The sequence below is a fragment of the Alosa sapidissima genome, chromosome 23, assembly GCF_018492685.1.
Source record: "Alosa sapidissima isolate fAloSap1 chromosome 23, fAloSap1.pri, whole genome shotgun sequence".
Classification (NCBI taxonomy): Eukaryota; Metazoa; Chordata; class Actinopteri; order Clupeiformes; family Clupeidae; genus Alosa; species Alosa sapidissima.
In genome coordinates this window covers 14,024,803-14,045,466 of record NC_055979.1, presented here as the reverse complement: position 1 = coordinate 14,045,466, position 20,664 = coordinate 14,024,803, and the positions used below count along the sequence as shown (strand labels likewise).

Sequence of the window (20,664 nt, the reverse complement as noted above, 5' to 3'; positions counted from 1 at the left end):
GGGGGGGGGCAGTGTGCTGTAAGTATGTTGGGGATGTGTGTTGGAGAAGCTTCCTGATGAAATAATGTGCTGTGTATGTGGGGGGGGCAGGGACTTACTATTGCAAGCAGAGTACTGTATGTATGATGTATGTGAGTGATGACAGTGAAGATGTGTGTGTGGGCGGGAGGGGAGTGGAGCAGTGACTGTGTGTGTGTGTGTGTAGTGTGTAGGTGGGGGCAGTGTGCTGTAAGTATGTAGAGGATGTGTGTTGGAGAAGATCCTGAAGACAATGTGCTGTGTATGTGGGGGGGGGGGGGCAGTGTGCAGCAATTATGTAGAGGAGGCTTACTGTAGCAAGCAGTGTGCTGTATGTATGTGAAGTGATGACAGTGATGATGTAAGTGTGTGTGTTGGAGATGGGGGTGGGGGGGGGGGCAGAAAGGCTAGGCAATCAAGGACATGGGTAGATGGAGGAGAAATCAAAAATAATAAATAAAAAGTTCTATGGAGATGTGCAAAAGTTGGAGAAAGTCAGATATGTATGTGTGTGTGTGTGTGTGTGTGTGTTTTGACGTGTGATGAAATAAGAAAATAAATAAAAGGTCTGTAGCATAGGGAGAGGGATGTAAAAGTGCTAAAAGTCTTGTAGGTGTGTGTGTGTGTGTGTGTGTGTGTGTGTGGGGGGGGGGGGGGGGGGGGGTCATGAGTGCTGAGTAGTGAATGAGTGCAAAGTCAGTATAGTGTGAGTTCAGAGTTGGGAAATGTTTGAGAGTGCTGAGGAGTGAATGTGTGCAAAGTCAGTATAGTGTGCGTTCAGAGTTCGGATGGCCTGGGGATAAAAACTTCTCCTGAGTCTCTCAGTTCTGGCTTTGTGACTACATAGGCGTCTTCTTGATTTCAGCGGTAGGAATAATCCATTGTTAGGATGAGAAGAGTCCTTCAGAATCTTTTGGGCTCTTAGGAGTACTCTTCTGGAATAGATATCTTGTAGAGCAGGGAGTTGAGTTCTTATAGTACGTTCAGCTGAGCGCACTACTCTCTGCAGAGTACTACAATCTCTAACTGTGGAGTTCCCATACCAGGTGATGATGCTACCAGTTAGAACACTCTCAACCGCTGAAGTGTAGAAGGCCTTCATGATGGATGTAGAAACTTTGAATTTCCTTAGCTGACGAAGGAAGTAGAGTCGTTGTCTGGACTTTTTCAGAACATATTGAGTGTTAACAGTCCATGTTAAGTCTTCAGTAATGTGGACACCAAGGTATTTAAAACTTGTGACTCTCTCTACAGGTTGCCCGCTGATCATTAGTGGTGTGTAACTGTAGTTCTGCTGCTGCCTTCTGTAATCCACTACCATTTCCTTGGTTTTATTGATATTCAGTGTCAAGCTGTTAGATTGACACCACTGTGCCACCTCATCAACCTGATCCAAGTACAACTGTTCATTGTTGTTACTAATCAGGCCCAAGATCACTGTGTCATCTGCAAACTTGATGATGGAGGTATGACTACTGTTGGCTAATGCCGTTCTCACTTCTCTATCCACCCATGGCTTCTGGTTAGGGAAGCTTCGGATCTTTACAGTTGGGATGATGGAATCATTTAGCATATTGATGTAACTCAATGATACTTCCGTAAACTCATTGATGTCAGCAGAGTTCGTCTTGAACATCTCCCAGTCAACGTTGCTAAGGGCGTCCTGTAGCCTGGCTTCCGATTCGTCAGTCCAGCGCTTGACCTCCTTCGTCACTGGGGGGTCCGTCCGACTTCTCTGTTTGTACGTAGGAAAACAGCGGCATGATCTGATTTTCCGAAAGCTGGTAGAGACTTCGCTTTGTAACTGTTCTTGAACTGTGTGTAGCAGTGATCCAGTGTGTTGTCACCACGTGTAGGGAAGTGAATGTGTTGAATAAATTCAGGCATGGACCGGTTCAGATGTACTTGATTGAAATCACCGGCCACAATAAGCGCAGCTTCAGGGTGCGTGTGTTGTTGTCTATTTAACACTTCTTGCGATTCTGAAACCGCAGCATCTGTGTTGGCTTGTGGAGGAATGTAGACAGCGTTGAATATTACCGAAGTAAACTCACGGGGCAGGTAGAAGGGTCGACAGACGATCGCTAGATGTTCTAGATGAGTCGAGCAGGACTTTGAGAGAACGGTTTCCATGTGTATGTGCTGGATGGTGTGCTTCCTTTATGAAAGTAGGTGTTTTTTATAGAGTTACAGACATAATGAGTCATGTTGTAGTGGTCCACATAAATGTGCCCCTTCTGTTATTAGAATGCTAAGCGGAGATTTAACATCATTCATTTCTTGTGTGGCTAGAAGCTGGCTATCTGATAGCTATGTCATAGGGAGGAGATGTTGCTGTAACGTTATGGGATTTATGTTGCTTAGCGTAATCATGCCATGGTCATTTGATATGAGATGTACTCGTAACTTCGTAACTTTAGGACTCCTATTTTTTTTTACTAAGAGTAATTCAGGGAGCATTTTAGCCCTAAAAGTAGCGCCTGAGTCTTTGACAGCTTAAGCGAGGACTCCTTGACCGATTCACAAACAATTTGTGGTGGCATTTCACGTCGCGATGTTTTGAAATGCGTCTAACAATCACGAGGGAACAATTTTGCATTGTAAGCATAACTAAGGGATGCAGTAACACCACCAACAACAACCAAAACTAGCCTACTCATTATTTACATGTACATTAAATGTAACGTTTCATTGTGAATCAAATTAAAAGATTCTCCTCTTTGCAAACATTGGCATAGGCATATGGTGACAGATTCATTTAATAATGTTGTTGTGTGGATCACGGTAGTTCTAAGCGCGAATGAAGTGGCCACTTCTTAATGGGAGTCACTGTATGGAAGTAGGCTAAGTAAAATAGAGATGTTTAAAATAAGATAAAGTTAGGATATCCCCGCTTGACAACGGCAGAGATAACTGGCCTTTGGCCATAGCAACCATCCATTTAGAACGACTGGCCTTCATAGCAACCAAGGATCTTAGCTGTGATTCATGTAGCTACATGCAATGTATGTATAGAAAGGTGATGAAATATACAGAGTCAGCTGTCAAGAAATACAGTGCAATGTAGACAGTAGTATACAGTTGATTTACAGAAGGTGGTTTAGAGTAATATGAATTAAATATAAATATGTGCAGTGTATTAGCAGTTATCTCATACAATAAGTAGAATAATGTATGTAGATGTAGTAGTAACATTATAATAGTAGAAATAATAATATAGATATATGCAGTGTATTAACAGAATATAATAAAACAGAATAAATATGGATATTCAATATGACAAATATATAACAGATGTACATAACATACAGCTATGTGCAGTGTGGAAACAGTGTCATTGTAGTGCAGAAACAACATTATAAGAGTAGTAAGAATAAGTCTATGTGCAGGATGAATAGTATAAAGATCAGTAGAATAACTATGTATAAATGTAATTACAGTAGGCCTATGTACATTTGTAAATAAATAGAAAACTGGGTGAGAGGGATAAATTAATTTTATTTAATCGTAAAAGTTAATTGCATTCAATTAAATTGCAATTAAAAATCTTTCCAGTAGGCTTTAATGTCACGCAAAAAGTACAACCAAAGCTGAGCTTGATCAACTAGAACGTCTAAAGAACCAACTTGAGTGTAGTTTTTTGCTGGGTCCCAGGCCATGTTGGTCTGAGGGGAAATGAGAAACCGGACAGTGCTGCTAAGCAATCCCTCAATGAAGAAGTCACAGAATGTCAAATCCCTGCCCCAGACCTTAAACCTATACTGAACTCTTACATCTCAGATAAGTGGCAATCTGGGATTAATGTACCAACAACAAGCAACGAATGTGAATTTTGGCACATTTTCATGATCCACTGGGTCGTTATGGGCCACACAAAATATTCTAGAACAGGGCTTCAGAGAGACACGTTTTGAGTTTGTGGCCAAGAACCTAAAATATCGGTTTCCATGTGTATGTGCTGGATGGTGTGTGTCCTTTATGAAAGTAAGTGTTTTATACAGTTAACATTACAGACATAATGAGTCATGTTGTAGTGGTCAACATAAATGTGCCCCTTCTGTTATTAGAATGCTAAGCATGTGAATCAAATTAAAATGTTTTCTTTGCAAACGTAGGCATAGGCATATGGTGACAGATTAATTTAATAATGCTGCTGTGTGAATCACGGTAAGCGCGAATGAAGTGGAAATGAAATATATAATATTGAATGAAATATAGTGCAATGTAGACAGTAGTATACAGTTGATTTACAGATGGTGGTTTAGAGTACCGTAAAACTTTAAATAATCGCCGAGTCCCTAAGAGACGCCTGTCTCTTTTAAACGCCTGGCCTGGCTACAGGTTTGGGTTAAAGGCCGGTCTCCAGTAGAGGCCTGGTCTGTTTTTTAGTTTCGGGTTGTATTTAATCTTCTAAAACCCGTCAGATCGTCTGTTTAAAGATTCGCAATGACACGAAACCGTTACAGAAAGGAGGTTACAGCAGTGTGAATTAGATGTTGCACGTCGTTACAAGCCGTCGCAAAGCATTCACATGTCTGGTCACAGTTGCAAGGTTTTAGAATGTTGCATCAAGTTGCTGCTCATCTCGTTGCGAATCTTGGGTGTGATTTGGGCTTAAGTATGGCGCAGACTGCGCACGTTATGATTAGATGGCATTAAAAGACTGCGGTGGGGAAAAGCTAGAGTTCCAAATTCGTCATCGTTCAATTAATCCCTTGTGTTTAAAATTTGCGGACAGGCCGAAGCTTGTTTTTATGCTGGCAACAAAACCAGAATGGTTCGCGAACGTTATTCTTTATTCTAAATGCCATGGCGATAAAGAATTTACCTTAGACTAGGCTATATCAGAGCCCGTCTATGGACATTATCTGGCTATATAACCTACTGAAATAGGTTTATGATGTAAAGTCAAGTGCGCTTCTAGGGACTGGTGTGCGCGCGCGCAGTTTTTATTGATGAGTTAGTGGCAAGTGCTGCGCATAGTTGCAGTGGAATGTGGCTGCCCAGGGCATTATAAAACATCTCACTCTTAGACCTACTCATACACGGCGGTGAAATGGCGTATTTAGCTGTCTAAATTCGAATCATATGCTGGGGGAGAAATCGTCGGACATCCGTGATTATTTTGTTATTCAGCACCCCTGCTCAAAAATATGTTCCCGCGCGCCTGGAAGTAGGCTATGATTTGAATGTGTAGACTGTTGTCAAATTTGGCAAATACAAAACGGGAGAAACAATATGGTTCATGCTCTCTCATGCTGTTTCATTCATGCCGAAAAAGAGGGAGAATGAAACATTGCACTTTCCACTTTTGCATAAATAATTCCTGAACGGTTTTGGTCAGGGCTGATAATGCAACTGTATTTGACAAATGACCGATATAGGCTATTTGCTAGTGACAAAATATGAGCTTTCAGTGTGATACGATCTCTTTGTAGATTAATTTAATTAAAACGTGGTTCATCTGTTCTGGCTATCCCCGCTATTTGGATCTTACTGTATCTCACTCAATGAACAACATCTCAACACTAAATTAATGATGATCCGTAATTGTCATCAGATAGCCTAGTCATATAGGTAGACTCAGTGTGTTTGAAATAATTAATTCGATAATATTTTCCATTTTTGCAGAGGAAAAGTTTTGTGTAAAGGGAATTAAAGGCCTGTCTCATATAGACGCCTGTCTCTAGCCGGTGCAGTTTGGCGATTTGGGAAAATAAAAGCCCAGGCTATGATTTGGAGTTTTACGGTAATATGAAGTATTCCTTTATTCTGAGATAGACTACATCAATAGGCTCTCAAAACAACCCCAGGCTCACAAAACAATCCCAGACAGACATAAGGTCTTTATAGAGCAAATCCATATAGATGAGACATGTTAAAGTCAAGGCCCGCCGGCCGGATCCGGCCGCGAATGAATTATCTACGGCCCCCGGGATGATATTTGATTAGTATCGGCCCGCAGGCCACAGCCGCTGGCTGCTGTTTTGCACGCACCAATACTCCATTTCCCACCATGCAACGGTAGGCCACGAACTCACTGCGGCGCCGCAAGTGGGCCTCGGCTTCATTACATTACATTACATTACATTACATTACATTTGGCTGACGCTTTTTTAGCCAAAGCGACTAACATGGTAAACAGTTTAAGTTTTAGAGCAATTCTCAACAATTTTAGGACAATTTAAAAACATTAGAGAACAGTAAGAATAAGTGCATCAGTGAGTGCTGTTTTTAACAGTTACTTGTCAGTTTAAGACGGCTGGTGAGTGCTAGGATCAGTAAGACTTGTTGTAAGTGTTGCTATGAGAGGAGATGTTCTCTAAAGAGCTGGGTCTTCAGGAGTTTTTTGAAAATGGAGAAGGATGTCCCTGCCCTTGTAGGAACTGGCAGTGTGTTCCACCTTCGAGGAACAACAGATGAGAAAAGTTTGGATTGGCTTGAGCGTACCGGTGGTAGAGCTAGACGTCGTTCGTCTGAGGAGCGCAGCGGTCTGGAGGTAGCGTGTGTCTGTATGAGGGCATTCAAGTAGGTGGGAGCAGAACCGGAGACTACTTTGTAGGCAAGCGTTAGAGCCTTGAATTTGATGCGGGCCGCCATAGGTAACCAGTGTAGCTGGATGAGCAGCGGGGTAACATGTGCCCTTTTGGGTTGGTTGTAGACCAGGCGCGCCGCCGCGTTCTGGATCATCTGAAGTGGTTTCACTGCGCAGGCTGGGAGACCTGTCAGTAGGGCATTGCAGTAGTCGAGTCGTGAGATGACTATTGCCTGAACCAGAAGTTGGGTAGCATCTTGAGTCAAGTAAGTCCTGAAATAAATATTCTATCAGTGTATGATGCTTGCATGAGGGAAACATCCCAAAACAATGGCACCCATATAACTGCTGTTGTTTTGAGAAGTATTTCTCATGCAAGCATCATGCAACAATGCAAAAACAATGAAACTATTGTAGGCCTAATTATATTTTACATTAGTAAAGCAGTACTCTGATGTGCATGTTTTCACAAACTATTGTGAACAATCTTAGCACTTTAAACATTGACTGTTTTGAAGTGCATGTATAGCAATATAGTATAAAAAATAATAATAATTGTGATATCATTATGATAATTTGATGGGGGTGGGAGGAGGGGGTGGGTTCATGTAGGTGGGCCCTATGACCCCAAAGTATGCCTTGACTGGGCCTCAGGTCAAAGAAGTTTGAGAGAGGCTGATGTAGACGACAAAGCAGCAAGGAGGCATCATATGATCATTTAAACAAGTTTTATGACAAGGTCGGTAAGGATGGGAAAAATCATACATTTCTGTGCAAACTTTGCCCGCACTTCAGTCACAGTCATTATTCATTTAATCATTAAATAAAATACAGTACACGTCTTGGTTCAATAGGTTACATGCAGTCATTTTAATATGTTTTAATAAACATTGAACCAGTCCGGCCCTCGGCTTGTAGCAAATTTGTTTTTTTGGCCCTCTAATGTATTTGACTTTGACATCCCTGATATAGATTATTTGTCAAATAAACCAGTAAAACATAATTTGTCGGATGGAATATATAACATTCACACTCATAGCTCATATTTTTTTAAATACATCAGTGAAAAAGTATCCTGACAAACAAGCAGCTTTTTAATGCCTTGGTCATATTTCATAATTTCAATTCCTCTGTAGGTTACCTGATACTAGCCCAGTTTGAGAGACGCAAGACGCGTGACATTATTTATTTTTGCAGCCAATCACTGCTGTCATTTTATTTTATTGATTTGATCTCCGTTATAGAAGCTAAATTCGAAGGCAGGCCAAAGGTAAAATCCAACAAACCCCATTCAACCCGCAAGCCAATAGTTGAATAGCCCTCTCCTAGAGCTTTTGAGAAATTGCCACTGCTCCAACACTGAAAGGCACTGTTACAATGTCTGGATCAAGCCAGGTTCAGCATAGCGTATGCCACTGTCTGCTCACGTTGGTGACCGGACCAGGGCAAGCACACTTTCGCAGTTCCCGCCGGAAATGCAGTCTAGTTATTATTATTATTATGAAATACACAATACATACACAATGTGTGTTTTTGGTAGCCTATGTATTTTCCTCTTTTGAAGACGGCCTTTGATGGCTTTGTTAGTGTAAGGCCCGTTTCACACTGGACGCGTGGTGGCGTGTCCGTTTTTATTTCGGCTCCCATGTTAACAGGTTAGACTCGTGCATGCTAGGAATAGGACTCACACGTTGGAAGTGTTTCAAAACAGTAAAAAAAAAATGACGTGAGAAAAAGAGACGTTTTAATTGGCAGAGAGGCTGCTAAAGCACCACATCAGACAGCGTTTGGTAAGCAAAGACAGAGAAAACGCTACGCAACTGACACGCACACGCGACGTTCACGCCACGTTTCCGGTGTGAAAGGGGCCTAATTTCATAGACATAATGAAGTGGCCTACTTTATTCTTCTATGGTTGACACATGCTTAAATGTGAAGAAATGAGATGGACAGGGACTGAATAAAATCAAGAGATATAGGTAATTGCATAGCCAGTTTTACTGCTTCTATTTTTTTCTTCAGCCGTGTGTTGTTGAGTTGTCTCCTCGTATATCAGAGGGGGAGGGATTGTGAAGGCAGGGGAAGGAAGACCGAAGTTGCAGCATCCAACATCATTATTGGTGTTGTTTCGGAAAGGCTAGAACTCAACCCACAGACACGCACGAAGCCCGCTCAGATGTAATTGTTCCTGTGGGACTCGGGAATGCATAGGGATCCAATCTAATTGGACGGTTTCTCTCAAAAACACAAAGTATGACCTTAAACTCTCCTATCTAGCCAACAATGTGTCGATGTATAGGTTTAATGTGAGTCAGTGTAGGCCTACCGTTTTTGAAAATGGAACTTGTTTGGCTCTTCTGAATAAATCATCCTTGTCTTAGGCTAGCTGTGGCCTAGCCTAGTTGGTTTTGTGACAGACCATGGGCTGTGCTGGGCTGTGCTGAATTTGTGCTCATTTCTTGCAGGGTCATAAAAATGCCTGATGCCACAAACACATGGATGGAGCTACTAGGGAGAGATACCTTCACCACGGTACATATCGCAACCTATGATTGCAATATTGGCTCTAATGGCCGCAAGAATGTTACATAGGCACGTAGAAAGTAGTTGCATCTGCATGTGCTCGCTTCTGCCATTAAGACCCTGTTTACACGAAGGGAAAACGCAGATATTCCCCTGCGGTTTGGCCTCTCGTTTACACCAAAACCCCGTTTTTATCACAGAAAACGATTATTTCTAAAAACCTCCGGCCAAAGTGGAGATTTCTGATAACGCCGGTTATGTGCTGCCGTGTCAACAGGGATAAACGGCGTTTTAGCTTCTTAAACGTCACATTATGCGCCAGAAAATCCTTAACGTCATGTGAGCGCCTGATGTTTACAGTTTCTTTGGCTACTGATCAGGATTATCATGGATGCTGTTAAGGTGCTACTAATTTTTACTTATGTGCAAACGCTTCTGGCCTGTTTGCATTTGGAACAACTGCTCTACATGGAGGAGCAGAGGCGAAGGATCGCACGGAGGTCAGCATTTTTACTGCTCGTGTTTTGATTTTGATTGGCCAGCATGGCTTTATTCCTTTCCCTACACTGCCACCCATAGGTTTGGCATAGTTATTATGGCGCTCGACAGCGTATTTATGCGGGTTGATGTAAATGACAAGTTTTTTGAAAACAATGTTGTGTGCACGATGTTATTATTGAAAACGCAGGGGGGGAAATATTCGTTTCTCTAAATACCCGGCTATGTGTAAATGTGGCCTAAACTCCCTTAGTCTAAACCAGGGGTTCCCAAACTTTTCCACAACAAGGCCCCCCAAATACCACTAGGTTCTGGCCAAGGACCCCCTTGATGTTTTATTAATTAAACCCATCGACAATACTACGGCAAATGTAAAAATACATTAAGCTAATCTAATAATTATTTTAGCCACAACCACATCGCGATGGAGCATACAGTGTGTAAATTTTTTTAATTTGGGGCTTTCTGCTATATGAGAGCCATCACTCTACTATTATTCCAAGTCATTATCATGGGAAATATGTTCAGATATGCGTCACATTATTATAATGGCATTGTATAACAACCCTCATAGTATATTTTAAATGTTTCAAATGTATTTATTTCTTGCTTTTATTTTTCCCTCCAACTTGCTGAGGCCCCCCTGGCAACCCCTCGCGACCCCCCAGGGGGCCCCGGCCCCCACTTTGAAAACCACTGGTCTAAACAACAAATAATGCTCTTTTTACAAACGTGTAGCCTACATTTGGTGCTGGACGCTAGTCCAGCCTTTCTCAAACTTCTATGACCTGAGGCCCGGTCATGGCAGACTTTGGGGTCATAGGGCCCACCTACACGTACCCCCCCCCCCCCCCCCCCCCAATCAAATTATCATGATGATTACCATTATCACAATTATTATTATTATGCTATATTGTTATACATGCACTTTCACTTCAAAGCAGTCAATGTTTGAATACTTCTCAAAACAACAGCAACTATATGGGTGCTATTGTTTTGGAATGTTTCCCTCATGTAGGCTAAGCATCATACACTGCTAGGGAAATGGAGAAAAAATGTACATGAAAATGAATGCCTGAATGTAAGGATTCAGGAAACATAATGCCAGCTTTTGTGTATGGTAAACGGCGGAGCAGATAAGCGTAAATCTCTGGTCTGGAGATCTTAAATAGGAAGACTAATAAGGCTACAATAGCTTTTAGCCACGTTATATTCAAATGTGACTATACTCAGAGGCCTAGACACGTTTTATTATACAGTCTACGCTCTGTTTCTATGGAAGTTGCAATAATCCACGTGGTTCTATTAAATGCCGTTAAATAATTAAATAGCCTTAATTCCGACAGGTTGAAGCGGAGCTTTGCTACCAACATTATCGGGTAGGCCTAGTTCAGTTTCTTTCGCGCGCACGCATGCATCAAATGAACGCTCATACCACCACTTAATTACGGCTCTATGTTTAATGATGAGTATTTCCTCTTGGTTGCAGAAACGTTTGTTTTCTTTTTCTGTCGGTCCTTGATCAATTGCGCAGCAAAAATTAACACACGAACCACCGGGCCTAATTTCACTCCACGGCTCCGCGGACTAGTCTCCACGCTGGGCTAGTCGACCACATACACTATGCAGTTTAACATTACATTTGGCATCGACAAAAATTAGTCATTAAATGCTTCTGCTTTTTACATGATGATGCGTGTGTGTGAGAGAGTGAGAGAGATGTTTAAGAGCTGTAGACTAACAAAGAATAATAGCATAGCCTTCTACCGCTACCCATATTGTATGTTGCGTGCATGTAGCTTTGCATGTAGGCCTACATGTTGACAGATCCCGTCGTCAGCTCAACTCTTATTTAATAGGTAGTTAGGAGAGAGTTTTCTCTATCACTCTACTGTAGGTAGGTCTAATCATAAACATCTGGGGAAGCGCAGACACAACGTTGTGAGATAAAGCATGTGTGGCATGAGTTCGTGTGAGATATGTCAACTGCATGCACTTTATGGTCAGTGTGTGAGAAATTCAGACCCTTACTAAAAATGTAAAACCGTTCTATGCAAATACTACCACAATATTTAAGTCGGCTAATCGTCAGAATAAGCATCAAACTGCCACCTAGTGTTTAAGAATCTCAATGTCCATGTGGTAAGCCTGCTAAATTATATGGCTGCGTAAATGAAAAACTCGATCATTCAGTTATGTTTGTTACCCTATCAGTTGACAGATGGTTGTAAGTTTTGTTTCTGGGAAAAAAACATCGTCACGAACAGGATTCGAACCTGTGCGGGGAAACCCCATTGGATTTCGAGTCCAACGCCTTAACCTCTCGGCCACCGTGACTGTAAGGGCGCCTGCGCAGTGCAGCGCTCTTGTTGTTCTCTGTGAAATTTTAAACCAACCGTCTATGTGGCATGCCGTATTATTAAACATTCTCTGGTATGTTGTACCCAACAAAAACTAAAGTAAATTCTACAAAAAACAGGTTTGAACATGGTGTTTGAACTGTGATAATTTACGAGGAAGTACATGCTGGTGTCTGACCCGTATACAGTCTACGGTCTGACCAGAACCAGAGACAAATCTTCCACTAGATGGGGTTGTAGGACAAGGACCGAGTCAAAAGAGGGTCGAGTTCAACATTAGCCTGACGAGCCAGACCCACATCAAGATTTGCTGCTGCTAGATTTCTAGGCTATTCCAACACAAGCCCGTGTCCCAAATGACAGAGACAGAATTCTCTTCGAGACCTCTTGCTTACCTATTAAGTTAGTAGCCTACTGTAGCCCAAGTTTGTCTTTGGTAGAAATATGTCATTATGGTAAAAATCTTCAAAATATAGGCCTAAGTGATACAATTGCAATAAAATGCATCACACATTTAGTGTAACCTAGTTGTATACACACCTGACAATTCAAGCTCCAAGTTAGTTACTTTTTTTTTTTTTTTCAACTTTCAGACTAAGGGATGATAAAACAGAAAAGACAGATCTAAGTTTTTAAGTTGTCTACAGGGTGACAAAATTGGCACAAACTAAAAAGTTGGGTTTATAACCCATGTTGACCATTTTGGCTCCCTCAGTAGGCTTTTCTTTTCATTTTTTCCAACTTCAGACATGTTCAGAGAGGATCGTAAAAAATAAATGCTCCTTTCAAAAGGGTAATAAAATTGCCATTTTTATGGACAAATCACTGCTTAGGTCAACTTTAGAGCTGAATATAGAGAATTGCCCAAGGGATAGGCCTATCACCGGGCAGGCACCCTCCCTATTCTTATAGACTAATTTGATTCTCAATAAAACGTTACATTTAGTTTACTTGTTGGGTAGTTTTGGTTGTTGTTGGAGGCGTTATTGCATCCCTTAGTTATGCCTCCCTCGCGATTGTAGCCGCATGTGCATTTCAAAACATTGTGATGTGAAATGCCACAAAAAGCGGTTTGTGAATAGGTCTTAGTGAGTTAGGAGTCCTCTCGACTTCTTTTAAGCTGTCCCAGACTTTTACTTGCTACTTTTAGGGCTAAAATGCTTCGTGAATTACTCTTTAGTCAAAAAAATTAGGAGTCCTTAAGTTACATGTGACACGCCCATTATTTTTACGAGTTTCTCCTAAATTCGCCAGTTAGGAACTACTTTTAGCCTTAAAATTCTTTGTGAATACGGGCCCTGGCCTTCTGTTTTTTTTTTTTTTAAAGATGGCACACCTCTGCCTCCTGGATGACAAAGGGAGGAGTGGGGGAAGTAGGAGGAGAGTGGAAGACTGCCGGTGACTGATTGTCCTCAAACCGGTATACTGTAGGTAGTATATTTAACTGAGTGATGACATTTTGGCTTATTTGAGAAAAAAATGAGTATTTTTAAGTATTTTGTTGTTAAAAAAAAAACTACATTTTTTTTCTAATGCTGCAAAATACATATTATTAAAATACTGCCCATGTCTGTCTGAAAGTAAGGATGGGCAAACAATTGTAGGGTGGGAAAAAAGGGAGGTGGGTGGTAGGTGAAAGACACAGTTAGTGAGTGCTCAAATATTCTTTCAGCTCACTTTTTTCATGAATTTTAATTATTTGTTTAATGACTAAACGGAATGTATTAATTCGGTTTAACTCAACGCTGTGCTAAAGTGGTGATACTTACCTTCACGTCAATGCTGGGATTCCATGGTTTTCTAGGTTCTTATTGTGCAGACTGCAGAGCATCTCAGACCCTGCTGAAGCTCTCTGACTTCTCTCCTGTAAGTAGCTCTCACACAGGATTTCTTTTTTTTTAAATCCAGGCTTGGTAAATCCACGAGGATAGCAGTGTGTTTAGTATACTCTTTTGGTTGGCAAAACCTGCCATCATTCAATGTGCCTGCTGGTGACTTAGGCCTAGTCCACACGTACCAAACCGATCTTTTTTCCTCCTTCTTCCTTGGAACTGTATCAAGAATATTTGCGTTCAAACGGATCCATCTCAACACGAATCAACACGTTACTTCATATCCCAGGCCTATAGGTGGCACTGTTTCTTTACAGAAATTGACCAAAGCTTCCGCGCTATACAGGCTATACAAACAGGCTATACAAACAGACAGAATAGGCTACGACGAACATGGCTAGTACAAGGAACCTAGAAATATTTGTGTGGACTGATAGTGAACTGTCAACTGTAAAACTAATAAACTTCATTTTTACGGTTTGTGAAGGGTGCAGTCCTGTCCTTTATTTGGCTAATGCAGGTAGGCCTACAAATAATCTCCTTTACTTTCTTTGGTTGTAGGATAGTCCACGATTCACATTAGTTTTGGATTTTACTGCAAGTGCATATACTAAACGCTAGGCTTACCAAAGTTCTAGGCTATTCCGTCGCCACATTTATAATATTGCTATAATACCTTCGTTAGTAACACTCGATACTTTTGCCTGCATCAAATCTCGCATTCGCATTTAGTGCACTACCATCGGCTTAACATGAGTTCTAAGCGTATTTGTATGCTCATATCTGACTTCACTAGACTGTGAATGCATTTATTTATGTTGTAAGACATGTAAAATAAATGAATGACACCGGCACTACGCTCAAATTAATTTAAACTTACACCGAATTTCTCTAATAACTTCTGACTAGTTCTCTCGCGTCACTGACAGTAGCTAGAATGCATCAAGAAAACACAGGGAAAACACTGTTGCACCAAGTAATGATAAGCTATTGGTGCTGCGCAGCACCAGTTGTGATATTTATCCTACTGAGTGTAATCGTAGGTAATGTCATGTATGAAAACTAGTATTGTTAGGCAATAAGTGTCAAGTCCAGGGCAGCTGAGGTGTGATGACATCATCAAAGTATGCAGTTTCACATCCAAACGAACTCGCAAGGGCTACAGTTTCAGATTTTTCCACCCTGGGACCAGGTTTCAAAAAAGTGCGGTTTCGGGCAGTGCGTTTACAGGATTCGTTTGGACGATCGGCCAAGACGAAGCAAAACCGGTGCGTTTAACCCAAAAAGCGTCTCTGTGTGGACGGGGCCTTTGCCGTGTGGTTAGAATAGCTGACTGGCTCCATTGTGGGTCTCAGTATAGGCAGGGTACTGCCCTAGAGATTTGGTGTCTACATGCTTGATGCACCAAGAATGCCACTAGTATGGCTTATAGATCTTTTATGCCATAGAAACAGATTTCGTACCCCGTCAAGCCACATGTCAAGAAACAAATACTGGGGGGCCGCTGTGGCACAACAGGCTACAGCGCTCATACCATATATGGGTCCAAGTGCCCACAGGGACCCAGGTTCTAATCCGACCTGCGGTCATATCCCGGTCCCACCCCATCTCTCTCTCCCACTTACCCTCTCCCCTGTCTCACTCTTCACAGTCCTATACAAATAAAGGCATAAAGCCCAAAAATAAATATATATATAAAAAAGAAATGAATACTGTCATTGTTCCAAGGAGGTAAATTTTGTTAAAAGTATTTATTTTGAAAACTCAGAAGAGGTGTTTTAATAACAATATGGCAAAAGTGAAGACAAAAAGGTCACAGTTTGACATGGTTATTAATGGTTTGCCATTAAAAAAAATCTCTACATGTAGCATCTTTGGCATCACTGATAACTCTTGTTTACGTAAAATAGGTTCAAGACAACATAAACTTATATATATTATTTAAGTCATTAGCGTAGTTAACGTTTTATAGGATATGCAAATAGAAGGAAAAATGGACTTAGCAGTAACATAAAATCACTACAAAGTGTTTTGTAAAGACTCAAGGAATGAATCTTCATCCTTTTTCACATAGGCCCAAAGCACACAACACAAGTTCAGTTTCTAATTGCTGGGCTTACTGGAAGGCAGTTTGTGCCATTCATAGGTATGAATGATGTGTAAAGTCCAGAAGAGAAGGGGGGTTTGGATGAATTGAATCAGTTGCATGAAATTGCATTTAATCAGTTATTTGGAAGATCAATTGTATGTCTTTTCTATATCTTGGTGGAAAACAGTGCTATACTAAGTCATAGAGGTACACTGATCTCTACTTGACCTATTGAATGCTTGCGCAGACACATTAAGCTTTTTTTGTGAACCATAAGGACAGAGCTTGTCATTCTTTTTTTTTTTACGTGTCAGTAAATGATCTCCAAATGATCTCTCGCTGACTGTGCTTTTTCAGTATGAGCTGAATTTTGTAACACGCTTAGCACCAAATAACTTCAGCTCATATCTCTTTATGACGTGTATAATTTATCAGTTTGCTTAAACTAAACCAGTCCAGAGAAGCATAATGTGGAAATCAAGATGATTGACGTTCAGCACCAGCACCACCCCCACACCCACCACCCAATCATTTCCATCCCTCTCATCTCCTTCCCTTTCTCCTCCATCTGTCTGGTGTTTACCATACGCAGCTCTTTTGGTGTTCTATGCAACATCCAAAGAAATCCTCCATCACTGTGAAGTATGCAAACCATCTCCCTCTCTCTCTCTCTCTCTCTTACTCTCTCCCATTCTCTCTCTCTCTCTCTCTCTCTTTCACACAGACCACACTAACTTCATGCCAGGCCCCTGTCACCTCCGAGTTGAGAAATAGGGCCTCTTGGGGCATCTTTCAAAAGCAGGAATCCTCGCCATGCCAGACACAGACAGTGTGGAGGCCGAGGAGATACCAGACCACGCCCATCCCCATTAAGTAAGAACTTAAAACATGTCGTCAACATACAATACCGGCTGTGGTATATGGAACATTCACATTCAACATACATTAACATTTGAGCAACCAATGCATTTTCAATACTGGAGTTTTTGCATATTGCATACTATGACTACTATGATGAAGTCAATAACAAAGTCATATAGGTTGGACATAGTTAATGGTGAAAACTGAGATTTTGTCCTTTTTGATAGATTCAAACTGCATTCACTCTAGTTTTGTTCGCAAATCCATTCCTCTAGCATGTATTAATTATATCTTAGCATTATATTATAACCTACACATAGAGAACTCATGGAAACTCTTTCAGTGCAAACTCATACACTCATCTGTAAATATGGTAAGAGTGTGTCTGTTTGGTGTTACAAAACACACAGGGAGTATGACTGGCAGTTGTTCAGTGAAGATACTGAAGTCGGATTCCTGAAAACTTCTGATAGCTTCTGAATGGATCCAAATGATCTGATCCAAAAGATTGTAGCCAGATCTGGGCCAGGTGCGTTCTAGGCATCTCCTCTACATTTGGACGAGGCACACCTCTGCCAGGCCCTCCTCGCACAGTCTGTTCTCAGAGAGATGGATTGTGGGCCATAGAACTCCATGCCAATGAGTGAAATGTGCTGACAGGCTGGGTGATACTGGCTCTCCTTTTGTTTTCTTGCCTAAGGCTTTTGATGTCCTTAAATCATGGAGCTCAGAGTAGACAGACAGACAGACAGACAGACAGGTAGTCAGACAGACAGGCAGAGAGACAGATAGTCAGACAGACAGGTAGAGAGACATGGGGATGGATAGTTGACTTGGTTGGTCAGGAAAGGCAAACAAATGGCGATGCGTGTGGTCACTTTCACTGGTTAGTAAATAAAACCTCTCCTATACCAGTGGACTGTTTCATGGTTTGATACGAGACAGGAAAACTACTGGACAATAAAGGCACAATGGTCTATCTAGAGCTGACAGCGTAAGAGGTGTCTCGTCATCACTAACAAGAGGGATCATGGGATATTTGAAGGGTTGTAGTTGATCACAGTCATTTATGTTATAAGAAAGCATCAGAACAGAAAGGAGTAAGAAATATAAATGTGGGCTTTGTTGAGAAAGGGTCATCATGTCATGTTGCACTGCAATGTAAAGTCCCTATAGGACAAGTCACTGTTTATTTGTATAAGAGCAGGTTTAATAGGTGGTGCTTAATGTCCAGGTATGGTGCATACGTCAATGAGGATTAATGTTCAGGGATGATGCACGTTTCTTTTGGGTGTTGAGAACGGAATGGGGGACTGGTCAGGGGAGTGTGTATGTTTGAAACTGTTAGGGAGAAAGGAGTGTGTGTGTGTGTGTGTGTGTGTGTGAATGTTGGATTCAGGGCTGGTTTGTGTGTGTGTGTGTGTGTGTGTTGGGCTCAGGCATGGTTGGGGGGGTTATTAGGACGCCTGCTGCACGGCCACAGCCTCAGGAACGGCCGCCGCCGCCGCTGCTGCTGCAGCCCCTGCCTCCTCAGCTGGACTCTCGTTCGCCACGGCGTTCTTCACCTCCCGGTCCACCTCTGGCTCCTCCTGCTCGGCTGCTGCTGCTGCTGCCGTCGCCGCCGCTGCCACCTCCTTCTCCCCCACATCTGCCTCCACCGCCTCCTTCTCCTCTTCCTCCTCCTCCGCCTCCTCCTTCCCCTCTCCTTTAGTGCCGTTGCACACAGAGGCGTCCTGAGGCAGGGTCGCGGAAAGCGCATACTCCGCGCTGACCTCCTCCCCAGAGGCTGTGAGGTCGAGCGCCTCCTTCTCCATGGACTCCACGGCGGCCTTGACCTCCTCGGTGTCAGGCGCCAGCTGAGGGTGTAGCTCGGTGAAGGGCAGGTCCTCTCCTGGACTGATGGGCGCCAGCTCGATGGAGGCCACCGCAGTGGGCGAGTCCACTCCCTGGTCGCCATCCGTGGCCTTGGGGTCAGCCTCCGCATCTCCTCCGCTTCCGCTGCCACCGCGGTGCTTCCTGAGGCTGAACGTTAGCGGGGAGACCTTGAAGGACGAGCCCTTGGGGTGCGTGGACGTGAGGCTCTTCTTGATCTTCTCGCGCTGCTCCGCCGAGACTATTTTGGTGCTGATCTTGTTCATCTTCTTCTCGATGTTGTGGCGCGAGAAGGCCTTCTTCAGGCTGTCCACCTTCTTCAGGCTGGAGCGCTTGATCTTCTCGGCGCGCGACTTCTCCAGGTGCTCCCCCTGGAGTTCCAGCACGCCCACACTCTCGTCGTCCTCCTCGTCCAGGCCCAGCTCCTCGTCCGAGGACAGGTTGATGGTCTGCAGGCCCTCCTCCTGTGAGCGATTGGCGTCCACCGATGGGTTGTCCTCGGCATCGCGGGGGAATGGAGGAGGCTCCTTCACAAACACACTGGAGGGGATCTCATTCTCCTCCTGAAGAGAAAACAAAATACACACACACAGATCTAGTCAGTTTGGGTTGTCAGTTAAGCTCTTAGAAGTGTGAAAACCTGGCCATTTGAAGTATAGTCATCTTTACTTTTCAAAAACAATGTTATGTGTAACATAGAGAATGTACTGTAAGTACCGAGTATAGAGCACAACACTTGGTCATTTAAGATTGTAAGCTGAGGTAGGAAACCTCTCCTTAGGTTGTAAGTAGTGGTGAGAAACCTATGGAGTCTATGGAGAGCATAGCAATCTTCACCTCATAATGTAATAGCTTATACTGAACATATAAGGCCATAGGCACTCAAATACCCTTTATGCAGCTGTAGAGATCCATAACAGTCTGTTTTGCTGCTTTGTTATGGTGGAAATCTCCTTCAAAACCTTGCTAAAACATTGCTATTTTACACTGGTTTTTTGTGATGGATTACTGATATGGACTTGTCACCACTAATAATGTAGCCTTACTTGACATTAGTTGATATGAACAGAATTGCTCTGTGACCTAAATTGTTCCAGGGGTTGCCAGGGCAACACCGATGTTTGTCTAGAGCTTGTGCATGATACATCAGTGAATCTTGTGATTGCAAAATTCTGTCATAGTTTCCATAGTTCCCACACTGTGCCAAACAAACCCATTTTTTTATAGACCAGCTTATTCATTCAATCGTTATGCAGTGCGTTCTGTACTACCACATGCCCTGCAAGAGCTCTGAGAGGTGATTCATCCGTGCAAAGGATGTTTCCATTAGAGCCTGGCTTTGAAGTGTGCCACAGAACATGGAATTCCTTCTGACATAGCTCTGAAGTACATTGTCCATTAAAACCTCTTGAGAGAGTTCTCTCTTTTCTCTTGCCTTGTAAAAGCTTTTGTGTTTCTTCTCTGAAAGTCTGAAATGCAGTGTCTCAGTGCATGCTGTGTCTATACAAATTCTCTCTCCATCTCTCTCTCTCACTCTGTCTGTCTGTCTGTCTCTGTCATTCTCTTCAAGCAAATCCTGAACTAAATCCCTTCTTAAGTGAGCTCCATGCTCCAGCACACTACACGAGCCAACCAAAGAAATGCTATAAAAGCGTTTGCGTCAGTAGTGTAAGACTGTGGACAGTGGGAGACCTGTAACTCTGTTTCTGCTTGGGTGACTCTTGGGTGAGATACCATTTTGAAGAGGATTAGACACATAGCTGGAAAATGGCTGCCTGAATGACCAGGTCACCACATGGATACACACACACACACACACACACACACAGATGCAGCCCTGACATTGTTCACACTTGGACAGAGTGTGTGGTGTGACAGAATGTGACCTGAAGTATTAATGTGATTCCCTCAGCTGGCTAAGTCAAATAGAAGGCTTTGTGTCAGGGTTATTACTTGGAAATAGGCAATTTTGGGGCGAGTTTGAACATGCAGCCACAGGTAATCTTAGACACAATATACTCTTACATCCATACACAGTATATTTCCCTCTCTTTCCCACACACACTTGCATACATA

The 20,664-nt window shown here is 42.6% G+C and overlaps 1 protein-coding gene, 1 long non-coding RNA gene and 1 other non-coding gene across 4 annotated transcripts in view; 1 reads left to right on the top strand and 2 right to left on the bottom strand.

Annotated features, from left to right (window-relative positions):
* Positions 1–8,290: 8,290 nt before the first annotated feature.
* LOC121698545 lies at positions 8,291–13,314 on the top strand. Its single transcript, XR_006026793.1, has 3 exons — positions 8,291–8,804; positions 9,019–9,085; positions 13,262–13,314. It is a non-coding gene; the product is annotated as an uncharacterized LOC121698545 (long non-coding RNA).
* Positions 11,830–11,911, bottom strand: trnas-cga. The gene has a single exon. It is a non-coding gene; the product is annotated as a tRNA-Ser (tRNA).
* Positions 13,315–15,498: 2,184 nt separating the features above from the next.
* The window catches only part of cavin2b (caveolae associated protein 2b), a 22,164-nt gene continuing 16,998 nt past the window's right edge, over positions 15,499–20,664 (bottom strand). Inside the window, exons 2-3 of one of the 2 annotated variants that reach the window (XM_042080723.1) lie at positions 18,133–19,151; positions 15,499–18,101 (exon numbers count right to left, since the gene is read on the bottom strand). In XM_042080723.1, the coding sequence (XP_041936657.1) occupies positions 18,174–19,151 (978 nt within the window). In that variant the 3' untranslated portion in view covers positions 15,499–18,101; positions 18,133–18,173. Of the gene's footprint in view, positions 19,152–20,664 lie in introns of both variants that reach the window. The other variant, XM_042080722.1, reaches the window with a different exon arrangement.